This window comes from Tyto alba, unplaced genomic scaffold (assembly GCF_018691265.1).
Source record: "Tyto alba isolate M040663 unplaced genomic scaffold, T.alba_DEE_v4.0 Super-Scaffold_14, whole genome shotgun sequence".
In the NCBI taxonomy this organism is placed as follows: Eukaryota; Metazoa; Chordata; class Aves; order Strigiformes; family Tytonidae; genus Tyto; species Tyto alba.
The window spans coordinates 685,075-709,309 of NW_024881276.1; the positions used below are offsets into that span (position 1 = coordinate 685,075).

The 24,235-nt window shown below is 42.8% G+C and overlaps 1 protein-coding gene across 4 annotated transcripts in view; it reads right to left on the reverse strand.

The window, feature by feature from the left end:
- Positions 1–21,433, reverse strand: part of UBE3A (ubiquitin protein ligase E3A) — a 54,526-nt gene extending 33,093 nt beyond the window's left edge. Inside the window, exons 1-4 of one of the 4 annotated variants that reach the window (XM_042788492.1) lie at positions 21,390–21,433; positions 11,357–11,424; positions 4,015–4,161; positions 3,298–3,416 (exon numbers count right to left, since the gene is read on the reverse strand). In XM_042788492.1, coding sequence (XP_042644426.1) covers positions 3,298–3,317 — 20 coding nt within the window. In that variant the 5' untranslated portion in view covers positions 3,318–3,416; positions 4,015–4,161; positions 11,357–11,424; positions 21,390–21,433. Of the gene's footprint in view, positions 1–3,297; positions 3,417–4,014; positions 4,162–11,356; positions 11,425–20,906; positions 21,037–21,389 lie in introns of those variants that run through there. The other 3 variants (XM_042788491.1, XM_042788494.1, XM_042788493.1) reach the window with 3 other exon arrangements.
- Between the last annotated feature and the right edge of the window lie 2,802 nt (positions 21,434–24,235).

A 24,235-nucleotide genomic window follows, 5' to 3' on the forward strand; every position in this document is an offset into this window, starting at 1 on the left:
AAGCCAGTTTATAACACAAAACCTGACGATGTAATTAAGCCAAATTTCTCTAAGGAGGACAGCACTTTTTCCCCACAGCTTACACAATAGCCACCGTTAGAGAAGAGTTCTGCTGGCAGTACTTCCATATTCAGGTTGCACAGTGCACCAGTTCTGGACTAATTCTTCATAACCACTTCTATATCCAAAACCTATACTCAAAGTTTATCAGTGATCAACTGTTACAAACAGATTCTCTGCACAGTTAGACTCTAAGAAGCAGCAGCTCAGAAGCAGGTCTCAACAGAATCTCAAAACAAATTTAACGTGTCTCTCTACTTGAATTTATAGACAATGCCACAGAAAGCTTTCTGTTTCTTCCAGCTGACAGGTCAGCGAGTAATATTTAGAATAAAATGTTGTCGCCTGGCATTTTTAAACATACAAGCAGCACCTGTGTTCAGTTCACGAACCCCCTGACTTAATTTACAGAGTAATTTAAGGGGGTATAGTTCCCTATTAATTTAAGTAGGCTTAATTACAGCTGTTTAAGTCCTCCTTATTCCCATCTTTCTCCTTATGCCAGCACTGATTCAAGAAGTTAACGGTTTTTTTTTTTTTAGACATATTTTCTTCCTTCCTTTGGGACGTCACCCTAACCAGTGAGTTTGGAGCCAGAGGAGCCAGGAGACAAGGCAGTACAAATTCAGCAGTTCTGACTTCAATCACCTGAAGGTGCCTTAAAATCGTATCCTGAAGAACCTTATCCAAACTTCACTTGGGTACAGATGTTGGTACAGTTGACCAGAACTGCTACACTGGATTTATTGCGTGAGGAGTAGAAATAGAACATAGCCATGACAGTAAAACTCTGTAGCTTACATGAACAAAAACGTCTTTCATGACAGAGCTTTCTCAAAACAGAAGTGAGCTAAAATCTGCAAAGAGAACTCACTTTGCAGGTTTCAGCAGAGTTTTCTAGGGAACTCCAGTTAGCACAGCTAAGCAGGCTTTGCCATAGCTACACCAGGAAAAATCTTTGTTTATAGGAATGAAATTTCTGAATTTCTCTTTTTACTATATGACTATCTATACTATTCTAAGCACTATTGGAAATCTCCACCTGTAGCCTGAAACAATTTCTTTTTTCCTATGTTTCATTGTGCTGCCTTACTGGATGGTCCCTCCTATTGAAGCCTGGGCTGTTCTCTGAATTCTCTACTAAAATCTTAGTTCCTTTACTGACATACCAGATCTTAGCAACTTTCTGTTAACAGACCCTGTGCCTAGAAAGCGTATGTGGCAGACAACTTAAAATTCCCGGGCTAGCTGTACACTATGCAGTGGCAGATGATACAGAACGCAGGAAGCTGGTTGTTTATATTTCACTAAATTATAAAATTCAACTGACACTAGGGATGGAATTCTGAACTTACAGTGCAACTAACTTTATACTCATGCTTAAAATGCAAATACGGTCTAACTGGAAAATAACTTAAAAGCTGCCCAATCTCAAAATCTGGTCTCTACTTATTCCCTCCAAATTATGTTTTCCTTACTCGTTAAAGTTCAGGACAAGATAGTTGCTGACTATCTCAACAGCAATAATGCTCAAGAGCAAAGTAAATCAAAATTTCATTTCCCTTCACCTTCAGTGACCAAAGCAAGTCACTAAACACTTGGTAGAGAGAAAAGAACCTCAATTATTTATTTCGTTCCTAATTGTTCACCTAAGCATTTAAGTGCTAGAAGCGATATAACCTGAGGAGCAGCGGAAAGAAGAATGTTTATATTCATACTGGCTAGCACCTCTGCTCACATCCCGGACCTCAGAAACTGATAGAAAAGAGCTTGGAAGTTTGAGGGGGTTGCCACCTTTGTTTTAGTCATAGGAAATACAGCACAGTGAAGTTTTGAGTAAGAATAGTGCTTTAACTTGCTATGAAAATACAAGTGAAATAGTGGTGTTAAAACAAAAACATCTAGAGTATTAATTGCTTTGAGCCTTTAAAATACACAGCAGTATGACAAATTACAGAAAAAGAGCAGATTGGCATCCAAACTCAGCATGTAGAAAAAGTAGCCTGGTCATTTGCAGTACAGACATGTAAACACAGCGATCAGAATATCCCAAATCTTTCTCTATCCTTATCATTTGTGTGAGTTTTATCTGAGCTTTGAACAGACAGTGCAGTTCAGGACACGCTACTCTGCAAAAAAGGCTTCTTCTGTAAGACAAAGAATATAAGAGAAGACAAAGTTTCAGTAAAGTTAAAAAAAAAATAAAACCTAGCTGAGTCAAAAAAGGTTTGGTCCTCTAAGGTAAGTGGTTCTACAGAAAATAGGGATCAAATTCCTTCAACTTACTGTTTTCTATAACATGAGCAGACCTACCACAACTATGACTTGCGGAACTATTAATGCACTTATTAACCTGAATTTAAAAAGTTTCAAATGACAATGTAAGTACCAAATAAAATGAGCTTTCAGTACTCATTAAAACAACATGGAAGATCAACTTAATTACAAGGAACTGCAGTTGTTTGTTGTGTAGCTATTCATTCTGCAATACCCAGTTGTTTACAAACAAGGTACCTTGTTATTCCTCTGAGCAGGCAACAGTACTGAAAAACAACTATATAGTACGGCAAGATGTCCTTTCATCATGCTTAAAATCTGAAACAAGAGTTCTGTTCAGGGAAATTCTCAGAGCAAATGCTCTTATAAATTTCAGCTTTGAATTAGATTGTAGATACTGATCACAAGACACCAACTAATCTGAATACTGCAGTATGAGCTAGCAAATTCAAATGGTGGCTCACTTCCAATAACACAGGGAGCAATTTCTCCATTCTCCAAGCCACTCCTTTTACCTCCACTGTACCTCCCAAGAAGAGAAAAATAATGATATGCAAGCCTACAGATTTTAACATCGTCACACCTTCTGGACAAATACTTAAAAAAACCCCAAAACTAACAAATTGCTTAAGTAAGTATGCTAAACAATTTACATAGAATTTCAGTTTGACAGTAAAAACCGCCAGAGACTTTTAAGTGATAGCACTGCTCTTAAGAGGGATACCACAGAGCACCACAGTGCTCCTATTTTAAAAAGCAGGCAAAGTCAAGCTAAATGAGCTTTGAAATCACTCTAAGAAAGAGGGTAAGTCAGCTTTGCCAGCTGACGTATCTTAAACAAACAACATACCTTAATACTATTTATAAAACTAACTTCAAGCCATACAGGTAACATCATTTCAAAAAAAGCATTATACTAAAAACGATCCTGGGAAACAACATGATACACTCTATGCTTACCTTTTACAAGCTGTGGCCATTCGGTGACATCAGGGTGATCACAATTTTGAGTCACTGATTAAAAATGAGTTGTCACACCAGTCCTGTATCACGCTGGGCTAAGCATAAGCTTAACAACTCTAAATAAGTAAAAATAATTCAGTTAAAAGTCCTTACAAATTATTTCCAGCCAGTCCACTAAATAACAAACACAAAACAGAAGAAAAATATCAATGCTAAGCACTGTTTTATCTGTAAGATTAAGAACTACTGCATGAAAATTAGTTCATTTTTGAATGGCATTCTAAGGCTTCTAGAGTAACTCCCTACAGTTGCTGAACCGGTGAACCTGAAAATTCAAGAACTTATTTTTAAAAACCAAAACCCATCTCTCGGACCACTGGAAAGCACCCAACATCAAGACAACTAGCATTCAAAGATTTGGAAGCATGTGTGTAAATATGAACTGTAATTTCTAACTACAATGAAATACTGCTAGTTGTTTCCCTGCTACAACTCAATTAATACTAGTTCCTAACGAGGGTCTGTTTTCCCAGGGGAGCAACATGTAACTTGTGCTTTGCTGTGTGCCTCTCCCCAGAATGAAGCAAGCTAAAGCTATGTAGAAGTTTCAGAGGAACAACCTTCGCTATCTGTGGTGAACCTTTCAGGTTCTTTGCTCCATTTACACAACATGTACTCTCTCCTCTCCCTTAAATTTTCAAAAGTGTATTTTACCTGTCAATTGTTTCCCGTGATCTGGCTCCACCGGTATAAATTGAAGGGTTGGTCCTTTACTTTGTCACGCAGGTGGCAGCCAATGATCACCCAGCAATACTCGTGCCCAGAGCGCCCTGGGACCACCCCAGCTGATTACTTCCATGGCTGAAAAGGAACCAGTTAGTCTCTTACCTACTGCTATTATCTACACTAAACTAAAGTTAACTGATAAAATACTTTCAACACTCAATTCACCCCATTCTCCCCCCCCAAGCTCCTAGGTGCACTGGACAAAGACTGTAAAGGAAAAAGGCGTCCGATGGACAGTCAGATCACAAACAGCATTATTCACTTTCTGTTAATATAAAGTTTTGATTAAAATCAAAATGTTATTACTATATTAAGTAAATAAAAACGTATCTTACTTTCTCTAAACAGCCAGTAGCTATGAAGACAGAACTCTGTGCAGTATCTGAGTTTATTGCTGTGGCTCTAACCCAGATGAAACAGCTCATTTGTAGGTTGCCATGCAGCAGAAGCCTCATATGGAAGGAAGGTGCACAAAGGCTAGTGAGCTATTGAGGGCACACCCGCAGCTCTCTGCAACACCCGCAGCCATAATAATCTGGTGCAAACACTAAGAGAGCACATCAGACAGCTTTCAATGTTTCCGTAACGAAAGCTTTTGTGCTTCAGTCCAACCTACTACAAGAGTCTTTTCCGTAAGGTCTTCGGTTTGATGGACAAACAAGCATTCTCAATGCTAATTTCAATCTGTTGACTTGTCAGAGATATGAAATCACTAAGCAGTAAGCAAGGCCCATGACTTTCTAAAGTTTGTCAGAAAAGCCGCTGACTTTGGCCACTCTACTACAATTTCCCATTCTGCTATAAACTCTGAAACAGAACAAAATTTGTATTAGTTTTGGAACGATGCTTAGTAGTTGTATCAGGTACTCTTTGAGGTAGGAAAAGTGTCATTTAATTATTTTAATATTAGTAATATTTGAGTCTTCTCATCTTAACACAGGTGCAGTTGACATAAGGGAAGTAAAAAAGAAGCAGGCTACTGAAAGCCTCTGAAACAAAACAGAGGTTCTCTAGTACTTATGTTTTACAGGTGTAAATTGTCAGTTTAAATGAGTCAATGCCAGGAACAGTATAATGAAAAGTCAGTTGGAAAGGTTCCTCATCTGTCAACATTAAGTGATAAACAGGGTAAGGATTTTCAAATTAATGTTTGCTGACCATCAGCAGACAGAAAAGCAAACAGCAAAACCCAAGATGCTGATGCAAAACTAAGAAGCTTTGAAACACTACTTACGGCTTTCTGATTGTTCAAGACCTGACTATGCCCACTTTCAGGCAAGCCTTGGCTTTAAAGTCAGAGATGCCTATTCTAAGGCAGTGCTTTCTCCTAAAGTTACATCTAAATTCTTGCTGCTTTCTGAACTGATGTGAAATGGCTCTGTAAAAATACATTTAGAAATTAACACCACTTCCAGCCCTTTGCCCAAGTAACTTTTAGTTTGCTGGTCAAAGACGACAGTGGTGCAATCTTTGATGCCTCATGGGTTGGGAAACACACATTCTGTCTGACTGCTGGAAGTATCCACTCACGTGCTGGAGCACACCGAATCAATTGCTCCCTACCTAGCCTTGTGTCCTGTATCACCCAGGCCATGGGCAAAAGCTAATTACAGTATTTAAATGGAAGCATGTTAGAACAACAGGCTGACAGCGACCTTAGTAGAACAGGGTTTTCTTGTGGCTGTTTCATATGGTGGGAGAGAAGTCACGAACACAACTGTCAACAGTGAAGGAACACATGAAGTGTTGGTGCTGCATTCAAAAACCATCAGATTTTGGAATGTTCAAGAATATGCACTGAGGTGGCAGCTCCACAATCATGGCCAAGACAAGTTTGTACCCAGGCCTGACAGAGATCCAACTCTGTTAGTCATATTTACCACACCACTGAACATAGTACCTACAGCAGCTCCATGAAGAGAGGCAGTATCCAAAACTGGCACAAACCTCACAGAGCTGAAGTTAACTCATCTAAGTTTCATACTGAAATGTGTATCTACAAATTTAGTTTATTGTGGATTAGAGCTTTGAATCGGGTAGTTGCAGCATTTCTAATCTGTTGCAAAATACCTTAAAACTAGATTTACTGTACTGGAGTCTAAAAATCTCATGCTACTTTTCAACAATTCAGATGCATGAGATCTTAATGAATCATGTTCCCTCTTATCTCCTTCTCATCCTACCTTTCCCACCTATCCTTGCTGCCACTCCTGTGGGACAGAATATGACTGGCCAATGATTTCTTAGCACAGATGAAATAATTCATTTTCCTAAAACCTTACTCACTCATGCATCAGCAGAAATACTGTCTGCTTGCAAAGAGACCAGCATGTTGAAATACAGGGTGGGTGGTGAAGGAGACTGCCATCAAAGATCCCTTATTCTGAATCTAGTTTGAACAACAGACATTTTGACTTCTGGATCTGAGCAAGGCAGAAAAAAACCAACCAAACAAACAAACCTGATGAGAGAGTTAAAGGACACTACTTGGATGATGAATATACTAGCACCTTGGAAAAAGGCACTATGAAGAATAGGAAACTGATCTAAACCAACTGCTTTTGTCCCATGTATTTCTTTACAAAAAGCCCTCTGGATGTAACTTACCTTTTAGAAGGTAGGAACAGCAGCCCGAGAGCAGATATATATTCTTATTACTCAAACTAACTTCTCTGGTCATCACTCTCATGATTAGCATTGCTTTCAGTTTAGGCTTTCACAGAGACACAGAGCAACTGAAGGTATCAAACCAAGCTTGTGCCTGTGGAGTACAGCTGAGAAACCTGAGATGCCTGCAAGGCTCTTTGGGACCGGGCAGGCTCCCGTACTGACATATCTATCTCTGCCTAGTGACTATTTACAAAGGTTAGATTCAACCAAGACTGCAGCAACTCCTATTATAATTAGCAGGACAATACACAAAATCCATGCCTTCAAACCACATATCTGAAGAATCTGGTGTGGCTTGGAGTAGCCCTCATCAAGAGAGAACACGATAAATAATGTTCATGCAGTAGTTTGAGACAACAGCCATTTCTCCAAGGTGGCAAAGGTGCAGATTTTCTGAAAAGAATGTTCCTATCAAATCAGAAAGAGGGAGGAAATAAATAATAAATGAGTGAAAGAGCAAGAAGTCAGAAAGCAAGTTCAGATGCATCAAAAGCAGCGAAAAGCACCTCTGTTGCATAGCCTGATGAGAGCTTCTCTTTGCATATTTCATTTAATCTTGAAAGTCTGGCAACACAAACGTGAGCCAAGAAGAGGTTCCTAGCTTCAACATACAGAACCTAAAGCCACCCCATGGAGAACGTAAGTGCCTATTCGTCAGCAATCAAAAATAAAGCCAAAAAACTTCCAGCTACATATCACTTAATTGAAAGTTGTCACTTACATGGATTTCCTATAGATATTACCTTCCCTGGGTTATCTGATGTTCATTTTCTGTGACAGCTCAGCAATCTGGCAGCTGGTACCCAGTATCGGAGGTCTAGAAAGATCCCTGACAAGAGGAACACTTTTCTTATTTAATCTCTTACTTCTTATTGACCTTATGGAAGGATGGGTGCCCTGGAAGGTGGCATTTGTAAGAATTTAAGTTTCCTTTACAAAAGAATTTTAAAAATACACCCAAGTAATCTTTGATCCAAATTTTTGTTAAGATTCTCTTCTTGACAGGTGATCTAATGAAAATGGGGGTGATTCGCTTTTACAAAGTACCATCATGATCTTCCTTACCTTTCAGTGCCGGAATTTGAGTTAGTTAATTGAAAATAACCATCTCTCTCAAGAGGATACCATCTCTCTGAATCCCCCAAAACTGAATCCGATACATTTCCAGAGTGACCTTGAGTACCACGGTGAAACTGAGTCACCTATAGAGCAAAAGGTGCCCTCACAACTACCCTAGCCAGCTTCCTACTTCAAAAAGGAACTGACAACTAATAGGAAAGCTGGTCTTTTATAACTTGAGATTGATTCGAGTGGCAGGAAGGAAATTGTAGAATATACACCAAATCCCTAAGTTCCATCTTAACTGTCACTTGCAGGAAAAAAAAAAAAAAAAAAAAAGTATATTTGAGACTTGGCTTCTTGGCAAGGTTGGAAACATTTATTTTTGTTGTCTGAATGCTGCTTCCAACACAGAAAACATGAAAAGACATAAGATGCCAGAAGTTTTCTTCATGCAACTAATAGCAGGTCAAATTATCAATGATCCTAAAGTAAAACAAAACAGCCACTAATAAACCTGATCACATAAACCTTAATGGAGCTTCAACAAAACAGTAGTAAGGCATCCATACAAATTTTTTTCCACTGCCTGGTAAACCAAAGCATTCAACTAACAACAACAAATGCAAAATCACACAGTTAGAAGACCAAAATAATTGGGTTCTATCCTGGAAAATGCCAACCTCAAGTGACTAAGGCAGTCGCAACTGATGAGCAAACACACACGTGCTCCCAGTATTACAGCCAGAACAACAGACGGGATTCATGAAGTGTTCCTGGAAAGGTGTCTGTTCATCAAAGTACTTGAGACATGTTCAAAACTTGAGCCCAGTTCTCCAATTATTCAATATTCTTCAAAAGCGTTCCAGAAGTAGCAGAAAAGAGCCACAAAGACAGCATGAAGATAGGAGAAAGTGTCTTGTGATTAGATACTGGAAAGAGTTCAAAGTTAATCATGGTAATCAATATGGATACTGGAAGAAACCAAGTGTTCTCATAGCACAGAAAGAGTACACAAAAAAGATCTTCCAATTAAAAGTAAGCATATAAACCCCTCATGTGACTAGTAACTGCAGGCTGACAAATTCAAATCGGAGCAGGAACACAAGCATGCAGGATAGCAAGGACAACTAACACTTGAATTCATTATTTGGGGTGGGGATCTGAATTTGCTACTATCTTCTCATTGAAGCTGGTACCATTCCAGATTTTCATTTCAGTAAAAACACACAATACTGAGTTTAAAGGTAGAATTTGGTGTATCTCAATATACAGAGATCAACTATAGATTTATATAAAAGCTTCATCCTGTAATATCTGTGGTTGTGTACTTACTTTGCTTTCATGTCAGTACTCCACAAATCACACAGTAACAGAAGAAGGCCTAGTGTTTGCTCCCATTCCCTCCCCTTGCCCAAAGCGAAAGGCCTGGGTGTTATTCTCATTTTCTAGAACTGCCCCCTCAACTCTGGACACTAGATTTTCCCGTCAACATTTGTCTTGGGTTTGCTCTTTCAGTAAGATCATAGATAGACTTTATTCACCTTTGTAAAAGAGGGGAAGACTTTAAATTATCTTTAGCTTCTGCATTTTTCACTTCGACCACAGCCAATTTTCCTTCCACTACACATGCTCCTTATTTTTTTGCAGCAAAACCATTTCTCTCTATCTCAGTTATGTCTGCTACTTCAGGCTCCCTCCAAAATTATATACAGTTATGAACAGAAAGCCCCTCCTACATCAGGAGGTGAAATCCAATCATCTATTTAAATTTCTTTTAGTAGCTCTCCATTTACTGGCTAGGTATCAAGTTAAGTTATTTTCCAAACAGGTAAGTTTTGCAGCTTCACTTTAGCTTTTAGTTTTGAACTTCTATTCTAGCTGTCCTTTTGCTTATGCTCTGTTATTTTGCCACCCATCTTTCACGCAGCCTTCCATGTAAAGTACCTTTCTGGTCACCAAGTTCTGCCTGGTGTCACGAGCATGCTTGTTTATATATAGTTTATATTAAAACCAAGCAAGCATGCAATTCTGTAGCATAACATCCAGCTTTTCTGATGTTCCATTAGTATTCATTACTCACAAATTGTGGGGGATTAGAGGGAAATTCTTCATCAACTTACAAAGCGCATACCATTACAAAGACTCTACGCATACATACAGTGGCAAGCAGTTAAACACCCAGAAAAAAGCAGCCAGCAGAAATAATGGCAATAAAGAAATAATGGTTTAGGTTTGAAGAAGAGCCACCATACACGCAACTGGTATTGAAACTGGAGAGCAAGAAGCAGGTGGGTGGTCCCAGTGGTGCTGTGGGTGCAAAAATGAATATACACTACCTGCCAGATGCCTGCTAGAGTAAAGGACCAATCTATACAATTCTCCCAGGAACATCTGGATTGTGATAACGTAACATTATAGCTTTTAAAGAGATTTTCAGCTTTTCAAGTTTCAGCTTAGAATTAATCATTTTAGCTTCCTATGAAACAGAACTTAGAGAAAAAATAAAAAGACACCCAACAACCCTTCTGTAAGGTTGAGATTTCAAAACTTTAAATATGTTCCTATGTTAGGTATCTTCAAAACAAAAATCTAGACATAAATCCAGTGTATAAAACTTATACTAGAAGTTAATGAGTTCTTTCCCATGTGCTAAATGGTGAAAAAAAAGAAAGTACGTGGCTTAGAAGCAGTTGTTGAAATGACTACATACAATTTTATATATGCATTAACAGACTTATTTAATATGGTACAAAAATTAACTTAATAATTGCTTTTCTGAAGGTAGCAATGCAAAACACACATAAAAATTCTCTATGTATGAAGTTGCAGAACTACAGAACTTAAGAGACACTACAGAGCAGTGCACTTATTCCATACTACCAGGTATTTCCATAGGACTACACCAGAATGAAGTTAGAAAATTGAAATTAAAGTTACGGTTCCAACCTTGCTGTAATACCTTTGTGTATTTTTAAGCTGGCTGGACATTTAAGAGCCTAGACAAGAAGAGATACCATGTGCCACGGGCTCATGTTAACACCGCTTATGAAGGTTGCATTTCTGTATGCCCTAACATTCCAATCTGACTTCTACAGATGTTTGCTTAAGTTCTCTACTAGTTCTGAACTTACTTTTTAAGTCATACCTAAAAACTGTACAAGCCTCACAATAAATACACTCATCAGTAAGGGAAAAAAAAACAACTTTCAGTAACAGCACCAATTCTTATCTATCCATGGAGAAATAGATGAATGGTAGCAGCATGATGCTGAGCTTGAATTACCTTTTCATTTGTTTTACATCAATGTTGCATCATCAGTATTTATTTTCTCCAAGAAAAATCAAAATAACTCAGTTTTCTAGAGAACTGTGCCTAAGTAACAGACATCACAGTTAAAAAAATATGGGAAAAATTAACATGTGTTTCTTCCTGAATTTATTTTTAACTTTTTTTTTTTTTAATCAGGGAACAGAAGTATAATTATTTGTTATGATAATTATTAGCACATACACAGTAAAAATGAAAACATAAACATACCATATCTTTCCAGAGCTGCAGAAACTTCTTCTTACAAATTCTAAAATGGACTTCTACAGTTCTTGTACCTATAATGCGAAACATTACATTTCAGTTTTTGCTCCATACCAAGCTGAAGCTCAATACAACTTCAAAACAATACATTCAAGAATAGTCATTCAATTAGTCACAAGTTTGCAACTAGCAGAAACATATACTCAGAATCACAGAACAGAATCACAGAATATCTCAAGGTGGAAGGGACCCATAAGAATCACTGAGTCCAACTCCCTGCTCCTCACAGGATGACGTAAAACAAAATCATATAACTTCCCAAACTAAATCATACTCCCCATAAAAGCCACAACAGAAAATACTTAGCGTGTTAGGGAAACTACAAAAGCAGAAAGTCCATACACACAGCATTCCCTATTCTTTCTGCTGTAGTGATGCAATAGTTTTACAATTACATTCATCCAGCTCATTACAAATACCCATTTCCTCCTTCTGGAAGATTCTGGCAAGGTTTCTTCCTGCCCCTTCCCCCCCCCCCCCCCCCCCATTATTTTTAATAAGAATTGGTATTTATCATTATAAAAACAACACTCAAAAGAAGTCACAGACAGAACCACATCTTTGTCCTGGCTGCACAAAACTGCTAGAGTTTGATGAGATTTTCTAGAAATCATTCATTTTCAGGGAAGCCATAACGAACGATGGACACATGACAAACATACGCCAAACATTTTCAGCAAACACCTCAAAGCACAACCAATTTCAGGGGTAAAAGTGACCACAACAGGCACATAGGCATATTACTAAAGAAATCTAGCAACTACTTCCCAAAAAGTTACTCCTTCGGCAGAGTATCACACTTTCATTATTGTGAATATTTATTACTTAATTTCTTGGTTCTAAAAGTCTATTAAGAACAAACAAATCCCATGCAGCTGATTTAGGCTGATCTCCGACATAGATCAGCCTTCCCACAAAGCAAACCCTGATCTAGTTACCTTAAGAGTACATTCAGGTTTGTCTTAAAGTATGTCAAAACACAGGGAACCCATCCAGTACCAAAGGCCTAATTCTTTATCAGGGATATGAAATGGGGTGATCCTGGATGGACACAGTCATGCCAGTAAAGCTCTGTAGCACTAAAAGTTTGTACAGAATTATTTATATTTAAATAAAAAAGTTAAATAGGGCACCCTACCTGTTTCATGAAAAAAGATTGCTATTTCAACAAACCATTATGATGATTATGTGGATTTATGTACAATTAGGATTAATGAGAATGTTATGCAACTGTGTCAATAAAACTTTACTACAATTCGGAAGAAGAAAAAAAAGAATAAATTTATCTGTAGAATATGAGACAGTAACTGATGATTCTCCTGTTTGGAGGTGGCACTTCCACTCCATACCAACATAAGAAATCCAGAATATCTATCTTATATTCTATTTAAGAATAATTCATCATTCACAGTGATGCCATTAAGCAAACTCAGTTAAAAGTATTCTGACAAATGTGGCCAATATTTTCACACCTTGTATCACAGGACCTCCAGCTTAAACTCCAATGTATATATTTGTTCACGTACACAAACAGAGCAGTGTCATCTATAGAAAACTCACTTGCTACCAAAGCATCAACTTTCAATGAGCACAGAGTATGAGCAGAGCACAAAGTACAGCATGAAAAAGTATCACAAATACGTCTGTCAGGCATCTTATGATTATTGCCCAGCAATAGGAGAAAACAAAGGTCCCCAACTGAAGCTATGCAGTTTAAAACAGTAAAATTCACAAAAGAAACAAGACCATAGTGGAAGAGATGAAGACAGGGAATTTGCTTAATAACACATAGCTAGCAGCAGAAGAGCAAGTAATTCCAACAGCATAAAACTGAAGCTCCTGGACTTTGTTCTCTTTCTCAATCTCCCCCCACCAGCTCCCATCAAGGCAGAGCAGGAGTTCAGCAGTCTACTAAAAAGATGTGTTCAAAGGCTACATGACCAACAAAAACGAAATACAGAACCTATACTGCTTGTATGGAAAGAATGAAAATAATTCCATGAAGTCAGATTGGCTTTGACACTCACCTTTAGTATACTTATTATCATTAAGCCACATCTGTCTAAAGAAAACGCAAATGGCAAATGTGACTAAAAGCATGGCTAACACTATTACTTCCACTCAACAGACAGAAATCTTGATGTGACATGACCAGAGCCAAAGAGCTGCTTGTTTACAAGTATGTCATACATTTTCAGTATGAGACTTCAGGACACACTGAATGATACTAACAGAGATGGCAAGCTACTGCGTTAACCAAACTCTAGCATACAGAAGTTCAAAATATTTAAGAAATTAATTATAAATTATGAAAAATACCTTGCAACTCCCATGTCTGGCTTGATGAAAGACATCACAAAATCCCCTCTACCAGGTGCTTAAACGATCTTCTCCATTTTTTTTTTTCCCCCTAACAACTGAGGCAGGAGCGGAAGAAAAACCTCTGAGAGCCCTACCCTAAAGAAAATGGTATTTTACCTAGATTCTCTAACATAATTTCAAACAAGAATCATTTTCTTCCATGACTGACATTCTTAATATAAAAACATTAGCCAAATATATAACAAGTATTCACAAACATTTTTCCTTCAGTAAGATATTCAAGGTCATAGGAACCATGCAAATGGAGTATTTATCACCACCTTACAATGTAAAGGGCTCAACCTTTGCAACCAAGGAGTATCAGCATTTCACAGAAGTGACACACTCTCTTAAGAGCTCCCGTGTCCTTGAACTCTGATGGGACTTGCAGGTTGTGTGGACTGTAAGGATGTGGTTTTATGGTCCACAACAGGCAAATTTTGCTACAACAGCTGAAACACATCCATGTGTTGCTACTGCAGCCACTGTACGCTAGTATACCTTGGACTTTCTAAAAATAAAGTAGGGTTTATACACATATTAAACCATGATATTCATCACCAAGGCTTTGAACGTGAGATTTCACTATGAAATAAAAAGTAATCATTATCTGAATATGGCTGTACAAATAAGAATGATGAAAACACCATACTGGAAATGTATGTTCTGAAGTAGTGATAGACCTCTTTGGTATTATCTAGCTTTGTAAAAGTTTTTGATACCTTTTAGGAAACCAGAAAATACTGTACTGTAAAATCAGAATATTTTGAGCATTAAAGTACTCAAACAAAGCTCAAACACGTGACTAGCCATAATGCAAAAATCTACAGCTATGGTAGCATCTCCTGAAGTATTTTGACCTGCAGCCCATTTTAGAAGCTGAGCTCCCTCACGAGCCGCTCCACCACCCTCGAGCACCCCGAGCCTGCAGAACGGCAGCTGCTCCAGCCTGGGTCCCACAGAGCACACCAGAGCAGGAGTACACAAGCAGCGCCAGAGCCTGGCTGCCCGGACAAGCCTGGCATCTCAGCACCGCGCATGCTCGGCAACGCGCTACAGACAGCTCCTGTGCCACCCCTGCACGAGCTCCTAAAGGCAAGGGAGAAGGGGTGATTATTTGTCATTCCAAACTCCTCGTTCCACCAGTTTCTTGGTGCAATGATTATCAAGGAAGTATCGAGTAGTCCAAAAAGGGGTCCACCCAAGGGACCAAGAGCATGGTCTCCTCTGTGAAGGAGATGAAGAACTAGCTCCACCTCTCAACTCTAGCTTGGTCAACCCAACATCTGTCCTGACACAGTCCTCACAGGACACCAGAATGAAAAACAAACCACGTGGACTAATCACTGCCAGACAGTTATGCAACAGTCACCAAACACAGGTTTCAAGACTTTCTGCTTGTGATCGCACTGGTTGATGCAAAGCCCACCAAGACCGAATTTCTATTGGGTTTCAAACTAAGATGTTGTACCTTATAGTTTTTGATAGACTTTAATTTTGTCTTATTTAATTTCAAAGCTATGACCTAAGTAACTATGTCACACAAGAAGTGAACACAGAGGGGCAGGGAGGTGATTTAAGACAGCCAGCACGGCTTCACCAAGGGCAGGTCTTGCCTGACCAACCTAGTGGCCTTCTGTGGTGGGGTTACTACATCAGTGGACAAGGGAAGAGCTATGGATGTTGTCTACCTGGACTTCTGTAAGGCCTCTGACACAGTCCCCCACAGCATCCTTCTCTCTGAATTGGAGAAATACAGGTTTGACATGTGGACTGTTCGGTAGACGAGGAATTGGTTAGATGGTCGCATACAGAGGGTAGTGGTCAACAGCTCAATGTCCAGATGGGAGTTTGATGACATGTGGCTTCCCTCAGGGGCCCGTACAGGGACCAGTACTCTTCAATATCTTCATCAATGACGTAAGACAGTGGGGTCGAGAGCACCCTCAGCAAGTCTGCAGATGACACCAAGCTGAGTGGTGCAGCTGACACACCCGGGGGAAGGGATGCCAGCCAGGGGGACAGGGACAAACTCCCACAGTGAGCCCATGTCAACATCACGAGGTTCAACAACGGTCACGGTGATCTGTGGTATCAATACAGGCTGGGTAACGAGCGGATTGAGAGCAGCCCTACGGAGGAGGACTTGGGGGTACTGGCTGATGAAAAGCTGGACATGAGCCAGCAACGTCAGCTCACAGCCCAGAAAGCCAGTCGTGTCCTGGGCTGCATCAAGAGAAGAGTGGACGAGGGAGGGGATTCTGTCCCTCTGCCCTGCTCTGCTGAGAGCCCACCTGGAGCACTGCATCTTGTGTAGTATGCCAGCAGTAGGACTGCTCTGGAGGTCAGTTACAGTGGTGGTGGTTTAGTACAGACTTGAGCTGATGTACCAGTTGGCTGTTTGATATGCAGGGTACTGCCTTTTTTTTTGTGGAATCACAGAGTAGTTTGGGTCGGAAGGGACCTTTAAAGGTCATCTGGTCCAACCCCGCTGCAGTGAGCTGGGGCATCTTCAACTACATCAGGTTGCTCAGAGCCCGTCCAGCCTGACCTTGAATATTTCCAGGGATGGGGCATCTACCACTTCTCTGGGCAACCTGTTTCAGTGTTTCACCACCTGCATTGTAAAAAATTTCTTCCTTATATAAATTTACCCTCTTTTAGTTTAAAACCATTACCCCTTGTCCTATCGCAACAGGCCCTGCTAAAAAGTCTGTCCCCATTTTTCTTACAAGCCCCTGTTAAGTATGAAAAGGCTGCAATCAGGTCTCCCTGGAGCCTTCTCCAGGATGAACACCACCAACTCTCTCAGCCTGTCTGCACAGGAGAGGTGCTCCTGCCCCCGATCACTTTTGTGACCCTCCTCTGGACCCACTCAAGCACATGAATGCAGAGCATGTTTTTAAAGCTATTGGGATGGATGCAAACGATAACACTTTTTTCATGAAAAGTCATGAACAGCTACACAGCGTGAATATCATTTTCAAGTCATCAGATGATAAAAAAAAAAAAGTCCAGATCTCTGCTTCACTAACTAGAAGTTTCTCTTAAAACACATATACCTCTGTTCTACAGAAATGCACATTGCTTCAAAAGAAGGCGGTAACCCCTCTTATCTAAGACAGTGAAATGAGGGTCAAGAAGGAAGCCACCCATTTAGTTCCACTCAGCTGAACTGCAGCTTCTCCTAATTCTCCACCATTCTGTAAAACACAGGTAAAGAACCATGAAGGATGGTAACGAAAGAGTGCTGGCAAAGACTGACTTCCACCTCTTTCCTCCATTCAGCAGTTTCCATAATACAGGGAAGCAGGCTCAACATATTAAAAATTAGTAGTATTTAATGCTTCCTTTAAGAGATTCATTCAGAAGAGTATTTGAGAGACAGAACACTATGATAGTATTTAATTTGTAACATAATTTTGCAACCAGTAAGTTACTCTGTCACTAAGTTCTGTCACTCCTAGCCACAAGAAGGTGGAACTATTCAAAAATAGCAATTTAAAGTGCTATTTGGTCACGTGTTACATCGCCAAGCATGAATCCTGGACCTCAACATTATTTGATTTTATCTTTTTTATTTCTCCTATGAGGTTGTTTTCCTGAAGAAATGTCTCACCAGGTGGTATATAGCTACTGAAGCGTTGCTTTCTTACAAAATATTACCTTTACACTGTCTTTGCTGACTTTCTGCTAACCCACCAGATAGATTACACATATTACTATTCATACAAACCAGTTTTTTCCAAACTTTTATTCATGGGCAATACAGCCTTACGAGGCTGTCAGGCACTGCCTGTAAATACAGGAAGTTAATGAAGTAAATGTTAAGGTCAAAGCATTTAAGGTGACAAAAGTCACTTCAAACATGCAGTGCGCTCACTGCTGTTGCATCTGGGAGCCAACTATTTAGCAAAGGTTACAGCATTCTCCTGGGAGGCTAGCGAAGGAGATTTTTTTTTCTAAGTAAGTATCATATTCTAAATTATTTGTTACAGACTCTGATAGCAAGTGTATTACCTCTCTCCTTACATGTACAACTCAGAATTTGATTAACGAGAGAGTACCTTTCAACACTGCTTCTCTATAAAATTCATAACTACTTTAAATACACTGGATGCTTCAGAAAAAGTGTAAAACATACCTCCTTTGTTTAAAAATCTATATTAATTCATTAACTAAAGTGAGGCGAAGACCCAGCCCGTAGTCCCAGAAACAGATCGACCCTGGAAATGAGATACATGTCCACATACTTCAGAATTCTCTACCCTTGTCCCTCAATTGCATCTTCTATTTTTAATAATTAGTGGCTTTTATCTTCCAGTGTATGAATATACTGGTGTGGGGAGGCAGAAAGACATTTCCTGCATTTAAAAAAAGATGAAAGAGATTAATTCTCTCTGGACATTCACTAAATAAACCGAAACCAAAAGTAGCAGAGGTGAAAAAAAAAAAAAAAAAAACCAAACCACAACCAAACAAAAAAACCCAACACCCACAAAAAACCCCAACATCTTTCCTGCATAGCAAAAACTAAGATGATGCATATTTACAAAAATGTAAACACTAAATTCATTCCATGATAAGTGTCATATCATGTACTACACTAATTATTGTTTACACAAAATGTTATACGCTTAAACATGTTCACAATTAAACATGTTTATGACTATTAAAACTTGACTCAAAGATATTTCCCCCCCACAATTATGTATTTGGTTAAGCAGAACCTGTGAATTCATACAGAACTAGTGAAGAACACACCAAGGCACATACTCATAAGGAAACAGGCATGACTTTATACTGGAGTTCAGATGTAATTTCGTATTTTCAAAGCAGGTTTTCTCCTACAAAAAGTGATGTTAATGAAAATAAAGAGAACCTGGCTTATTTTCTCAAATCGACTAGACCAGGGACGATGTTAAGGTGCTCTAGCAACAGCTCTAACAACCTGAGAACATCCCTAGGTGTATTTAACATAGACACACAGTTTTAAATTCTGTTTACAAAAGAATCATCATTTGCACATGTCTTTAAGCAGCGGCAGTAATGAAAAAAAGACTATAAGTTTTGTTTGCTATTAAAAAAAGGATCAACCCCACACAGTGTTAGAGTTCTGAAGAGGACATGGACTGAGAGATCTAGGCTTTGAAACACACTGCTGTGAAAAGTTCAAACACCTCTGCTTTTCCTTTAGTCACTTTTTTTTTTTTTTTTTTTTTTTAACACAGTCACACAGTCATACCCTTAAAAAACCTCAAACAAATAAAACCATTTATTTTGCCATCTAGCTTGGTGCTTTTATTTCTAAATTCTTGGGAGGTAGGATACTCCAGTAAGAAACAGGAAACTACTGTGGTAAACAGAAAAAGAACTTGTTAATTCCAGCGTGAAAGGTGCTACATTAAATAGCAAAGATTTAGAACAAAATGGAAGGTATTCCTACAAGAAATATGAAGTGTCTGTAATACTGCATGGAAGAAAAAAAAAAAAAATCAATTAAAAGTATTTTTTAGCCCTGTAAACCTAAGAAGTGTTCTAGCTTTTTCTTCCAAGGTTTGCCTGTACTGAATTGACAGAACATTACTGTTATGAAGACGAGTCATAAGCACTGCAAATTGCATCTGTTTTAAAACAAATGTATGTGAGGAAAAATGATTGAATATCCATAGCAATTTGGTAATGCACATTTCAGAATTTCAATTCAACACACTCATTAAACTCTGAGTTTCACAGTATTTTCAAAATTTTTTAAAAAGTACCTTCAACTGCTTCCAAGACGAAAAGGCACAGAGTATTTAGTGCCACCATCCAAAACAAGCACTTTGTGAGAACTGTAAAGCCCATTTTCCAGCCAGTTTTTATTCTTAAGAGGCACCTCTCACCACCTCCATTATTCTCCTCCCTCGGTCATACATGTCTAAGAACAGTGTTAAAGTGTGGCTTCTCCCTTAGCAGGGGATCTCTCTCTAACTGGATGCTATTTGCATGAATTAGGAACTTAATCTTATCTTTTAGACCTCTCCCTTTCAAACCGGTCAAAAAAAAAAAAAAAAAAGATAAACTGACAATACAATCACGTAGGTCTTACTTTGTTAGGAAATCAAAGCTAAAATCAGGCACAATTTCCCACTGAGGAACTTTTTGGTAGACATGCAAGAGGCATGGTAAAACTAATCTGACAAGCTGATTCTCACAGAGCCTCAGGTTTGCACAGACTGCTACTGAGGTAGGGAAGTTTCCATACAGACACAGAGGGACCATCCCTGTAGTGATGCATAAGACACAGGCTTTGTCCCAGAATTAGAACATTGCTTACGCAGAAAGAAACATAGATAAGTATTTCCATTAACTGGAGGGGAAAAAAAAAAAAAATGCTTAAGTAAAATCTATAGATTACAGGGTCTTGCCACTTAAAGGAGAGTTGTGGAACATGTTTTATTTCCTAAGCAGTAGTAACTTCAGAATGACCACATCACATCATCTCAGACATCTGACTTAAAAATCAACTGCGAACTGTAACAACTCACAGAGTTCTTTTAAAAGAAACACGGCAGGTACGCTTAAAAACTGAAACCCAGGAAGTCCTGCCGTCAGGAGCGACAGATCACATTTATCAGCACAGCAGCCTTTCGCAGGTCAGCAGATCCAACTCTCCAAACTGGACAGAAGGTAACACGAGCAAGCGGACATGCCTACTTTGCTAAGCAGGCTTTGCACACTAGTTACGCACCCTCGCAGGACTTCACACCGCCAACCCCCCCGCCCACGCCGAAAGCACCGAGGCGCCCCATGCCCGCTGCAGCCCCGGGAAACTGAGGCAGGGGCAGGCTGGGTTCACCCAAGGTCGCCCGGCAAGGCCGGTCCCCCCGAGGGGGCGGGATGAAGCTCGGCGCCCCCCGCCCGCCCGCCGCTGGGGGAGGAGGGCGAGGACCACCGAGGCCACGCACCCCCGTCGCCGGCGCCTCCCGCCCGCCTTCCTTCCCCGACCGCGGTGAGGGGGGAAACGCTCCCCGGCGGCGAGAAGCGGGCAGGGCCGCCTCCCGGCTCCCTCCCCTTCAGGGCCGGCGTGAGGCGGGCGCCATCCCCCCTCCCGGCCCTCCCCCGGGCCGGGCGCTGCGCAGCGCCTACCGACCTGGGCGCCGCGGCCTGCTGCTGCCGGTCACTCCCGCCGCCGCCGCCCGGGATCATGCGGGGGCCGCGCTGCGCCGCGCTCAGGGCCGGGCCGCGGGCGAGGAGGCGCCGCCGCCGCCGCTGGAGCCGTCGGGGCCCCGGGGGAGGGAGGGGGGGGGGGGGGGGGGGCGGAGGAAGACGGGGCCGCGGCCTGGCGAGGCGGGGAAGGGAGAGGCGAGCGGCCGGGCGCGGCGCGCAGCGGCGGGAGGGCGGGCCGGGCCCGCGGGTGCGCCTCCTCTCGCCGACTCGCTCGCTCGCCTCAGCCCGAGCCCCGCGCCACCATCTTGGGAGCAAGGCGGGTGTCGGCGCGGCGCAGGCGGCGGGCGGGGGGGGGGACCGGAAGAAGGACCCGCTGCGTCCCAGCGTGCACCGCGCGGCCGGGGGGGGGGGGGGGGGTAGAGAGGGGGGATTTGAGCGGGCGGGGCGGCTGCGCCGCGCTACTCACCGCGCGAAACCATAGAGTTGCCGGGCCGCTTCCCCTTCCTGCCTTTTCTCATTGGCGGCGCCCGGCGGAAGGGAGCCGGGGGCGGCGCGCGCGTGCGTGCGTGAGTGCGTGCCTGAGGCGGGGCCCGCCATCTTGGAAGAGGGCGACGGGGGCGGCGGGGGCGGCGGTCGGCCCGGCGCGCGGGGTGGTGACGCGCCGGGGCGGGGCGGGGCGGGGCGGGGCGATCACCGGGAGGGCGGTCATGGGGAGGAGAAGGAGGGGCGCGGCATTTGGCGGGGCTGCGCGCGGGGGCGCGGGCGTGCACGCGCGGGTACCGCTGCACGTGCACAGAGGCATGCGTACCGGGGGGGGGGGGGGGGGGTGGCGTGGGCACAAACGCCCACGGAGGCACGTGCCCGGGGCCGTGCGTGCCCGCGCGCGTGCACGTACGCTCGCGTACAGAGGTGGGCGCGTACTCTGCGTTGTGCGCACGCCGACGCAGCGGGCACACGTGGAGGCGCGCGTGCACCTTCCCGGGCACACCCACACACGTCCCCGCGCGGCGCCCACGGGCCCACGCTGCAGGCCGGCGGGCGCGCAGCCGTGGGGCGAGGGCCGAGAGAGCGGGCGCCGCCTCACCCCTGGGCCGGGTCCGCACCGAGCCCGCGTGGGGCCCGTCCCGCGGGGCCCGTGTTGATTGGGTTCAGCCCGGCCGGCGGGAGGGAGCGCGGGAAGGCGGAGGGAGGGGGGCCGGCCCTGCTGCCGTATGCCGCCAGCAGACGAGGCACCGGACGGCGGGCAGCGCCCGGCCTGGCCGCCCCAGCCGTGTCCGGGCCCCTCGGCGGGCGAGCGGGGAGAGGACGGGGAGAGCCAGGGCTGGGCGGCCTGCGGCCTCGCCCGCGCAGCCCGCGGCGGTGGGCGGGTGGGCTGAGGGCCGCGGCGCTGGCGGCGAGCGTCGTTCACCAAAGGCCTCGTGTTCCTCACGCCCAAAACCCCGGGGGGCACAGAGGGCAAGACCCCGCTGGCGAGGCCTGGGGGTGCGGCCCTACGGCTGGGCAGGAACCCCCCTGCTCCTGTGCAGCCCTGCCTGAAGCCCGGCGCGCTCAGCTGCCCCCACAAATCATTTTCCTGTTGCCTCTCGGGCCGTTTCTTTCCATCTCCTGCCTACACAGTACCTACACCCAAGCCTGTGCGTTGCGAGTGTGCTTTTTGAGGGATTTTAAACACTCCAGTAAAATTTGTGTTTTGGCAGGTCAGTGTTGAAAGCAGGTTCATCAAATAATTTCAAAGTTTGGCGACGCGTGAAAAATTTGGCTTTTGGGGGTTTTGACTTTTTTGGGGGGCGCTAAATATGTGGAGCTGCAAGCATAGAAGAGGAGGGAAGGAGTAAGTAGAAAGAAAAAAGGAGAACAGATCTGAATCTTTTTTACATTATACCTGAATAAAGAAAATTAAATAGAGGTGGTTCTACTCTGGCAAAGAGTATACTTTTTTAAAAAAATGTTGTAATCTAAAAGCATGAGAAGTTTTTAATTGTTAGAATAAGCTGTTAAAACCATAAAAATAAATTCTCAAAAGCATGATACTGAAGCCAAGTATTTGTTCTGAGCCAGAAGACATGGATACATCACAGTTTTTAGACAGTTTTGGAAGACTTAACGTGCACATTACAGGGCAATAGCTGCTGACATGAATGGGCTTCAACTGCATCGTTACAAATCAGCACACAGAATCCTGGTACTCACAAAGAAGATGGTGGGCAGATGTATAATTGAAATATTAAGACTGAATGAAGTACTCTTGTGCTTCAGTGTGGTCTGAAAGCAGGGTACATTGCTGTGCTCAGATGGACGTTGGTATTCATCTAAAAATAATGACTGAACTGAACACAGACTTCTGCATCTGGAGGCTCTCTCCCACACAGTAGCAAAACCTGCCAACTTTGATATATTAAAATTTCAGATTTAGGACAAAGTTTATTGTGCCATGAGCTCTGCTGTTACCTCAGGAATAATAATATTGAGAAAATGATCTGTAAGGTGCATTATTTTGCTGCTTTTCCCTTGCTCTGTTGCAGAGTCCGGATGTCCAGTCCTTATCTCTTGCTTCACTATAAGGATGCTCTGGGGAAGCATGTCACAGGCTAAAGTCCACGTAAGCAACACCACCCGCCCTCCCCGTGCCTACAGAGCCAGTCTTCTCATCACTCGGGCTCTCAGGCCAGTCAGGCGTAATTTGCTGTTGGTAAATCCGTGCTGGCTGTTCCCAGTCGCCTTCATGCTCTTACTGAGCCTGGAAATAACCTCCCAGAGTTTCAGGTGAAGCTGACCAGCCATAAGTTCCCCAGGTCCTCCTTGCCTCTGGCCCTTGGGGACCTCCCACGAACACCGCGGTCATTCAGAGATGATGGAAGGTGGCCTCACAGTGACGCTGGACAGCTCTCAGTGTGCTTGGTTGCTTCCCATCCGATCCCACGCACTTACGTATGTCCGGTTTATTTAAGCAGGCTGTAACTTCATCCTCCTCTTCTGTGAGCAGCACCTTTCTCCCCCGTGCTTTGCTCCTACCCGTAGGGATCTGGGATCCCTGAGACCACACCTTGCCAGTAGCGACAGCACTGACATAGTCTCTTCCATGTCCTGTGCCACTAGATGCTCTGCCCTGTTAAGCAGCAACCCCACAATTTCCTTAGTCCACCTTTTGCTGTTGTACCTGCAGATGCTCTCACTGTCCTTCACATCCCTCGCCAGTTTCAACTGCGGCCCAGCTTTGGTCTTCACAATTTTAGCCCTGCGTGCTTAGATGATGCTCCTAAAGCCCTTCCTGGAATATATCCCAGTCAATTATTGGATGGAAGCTGTCTCCAC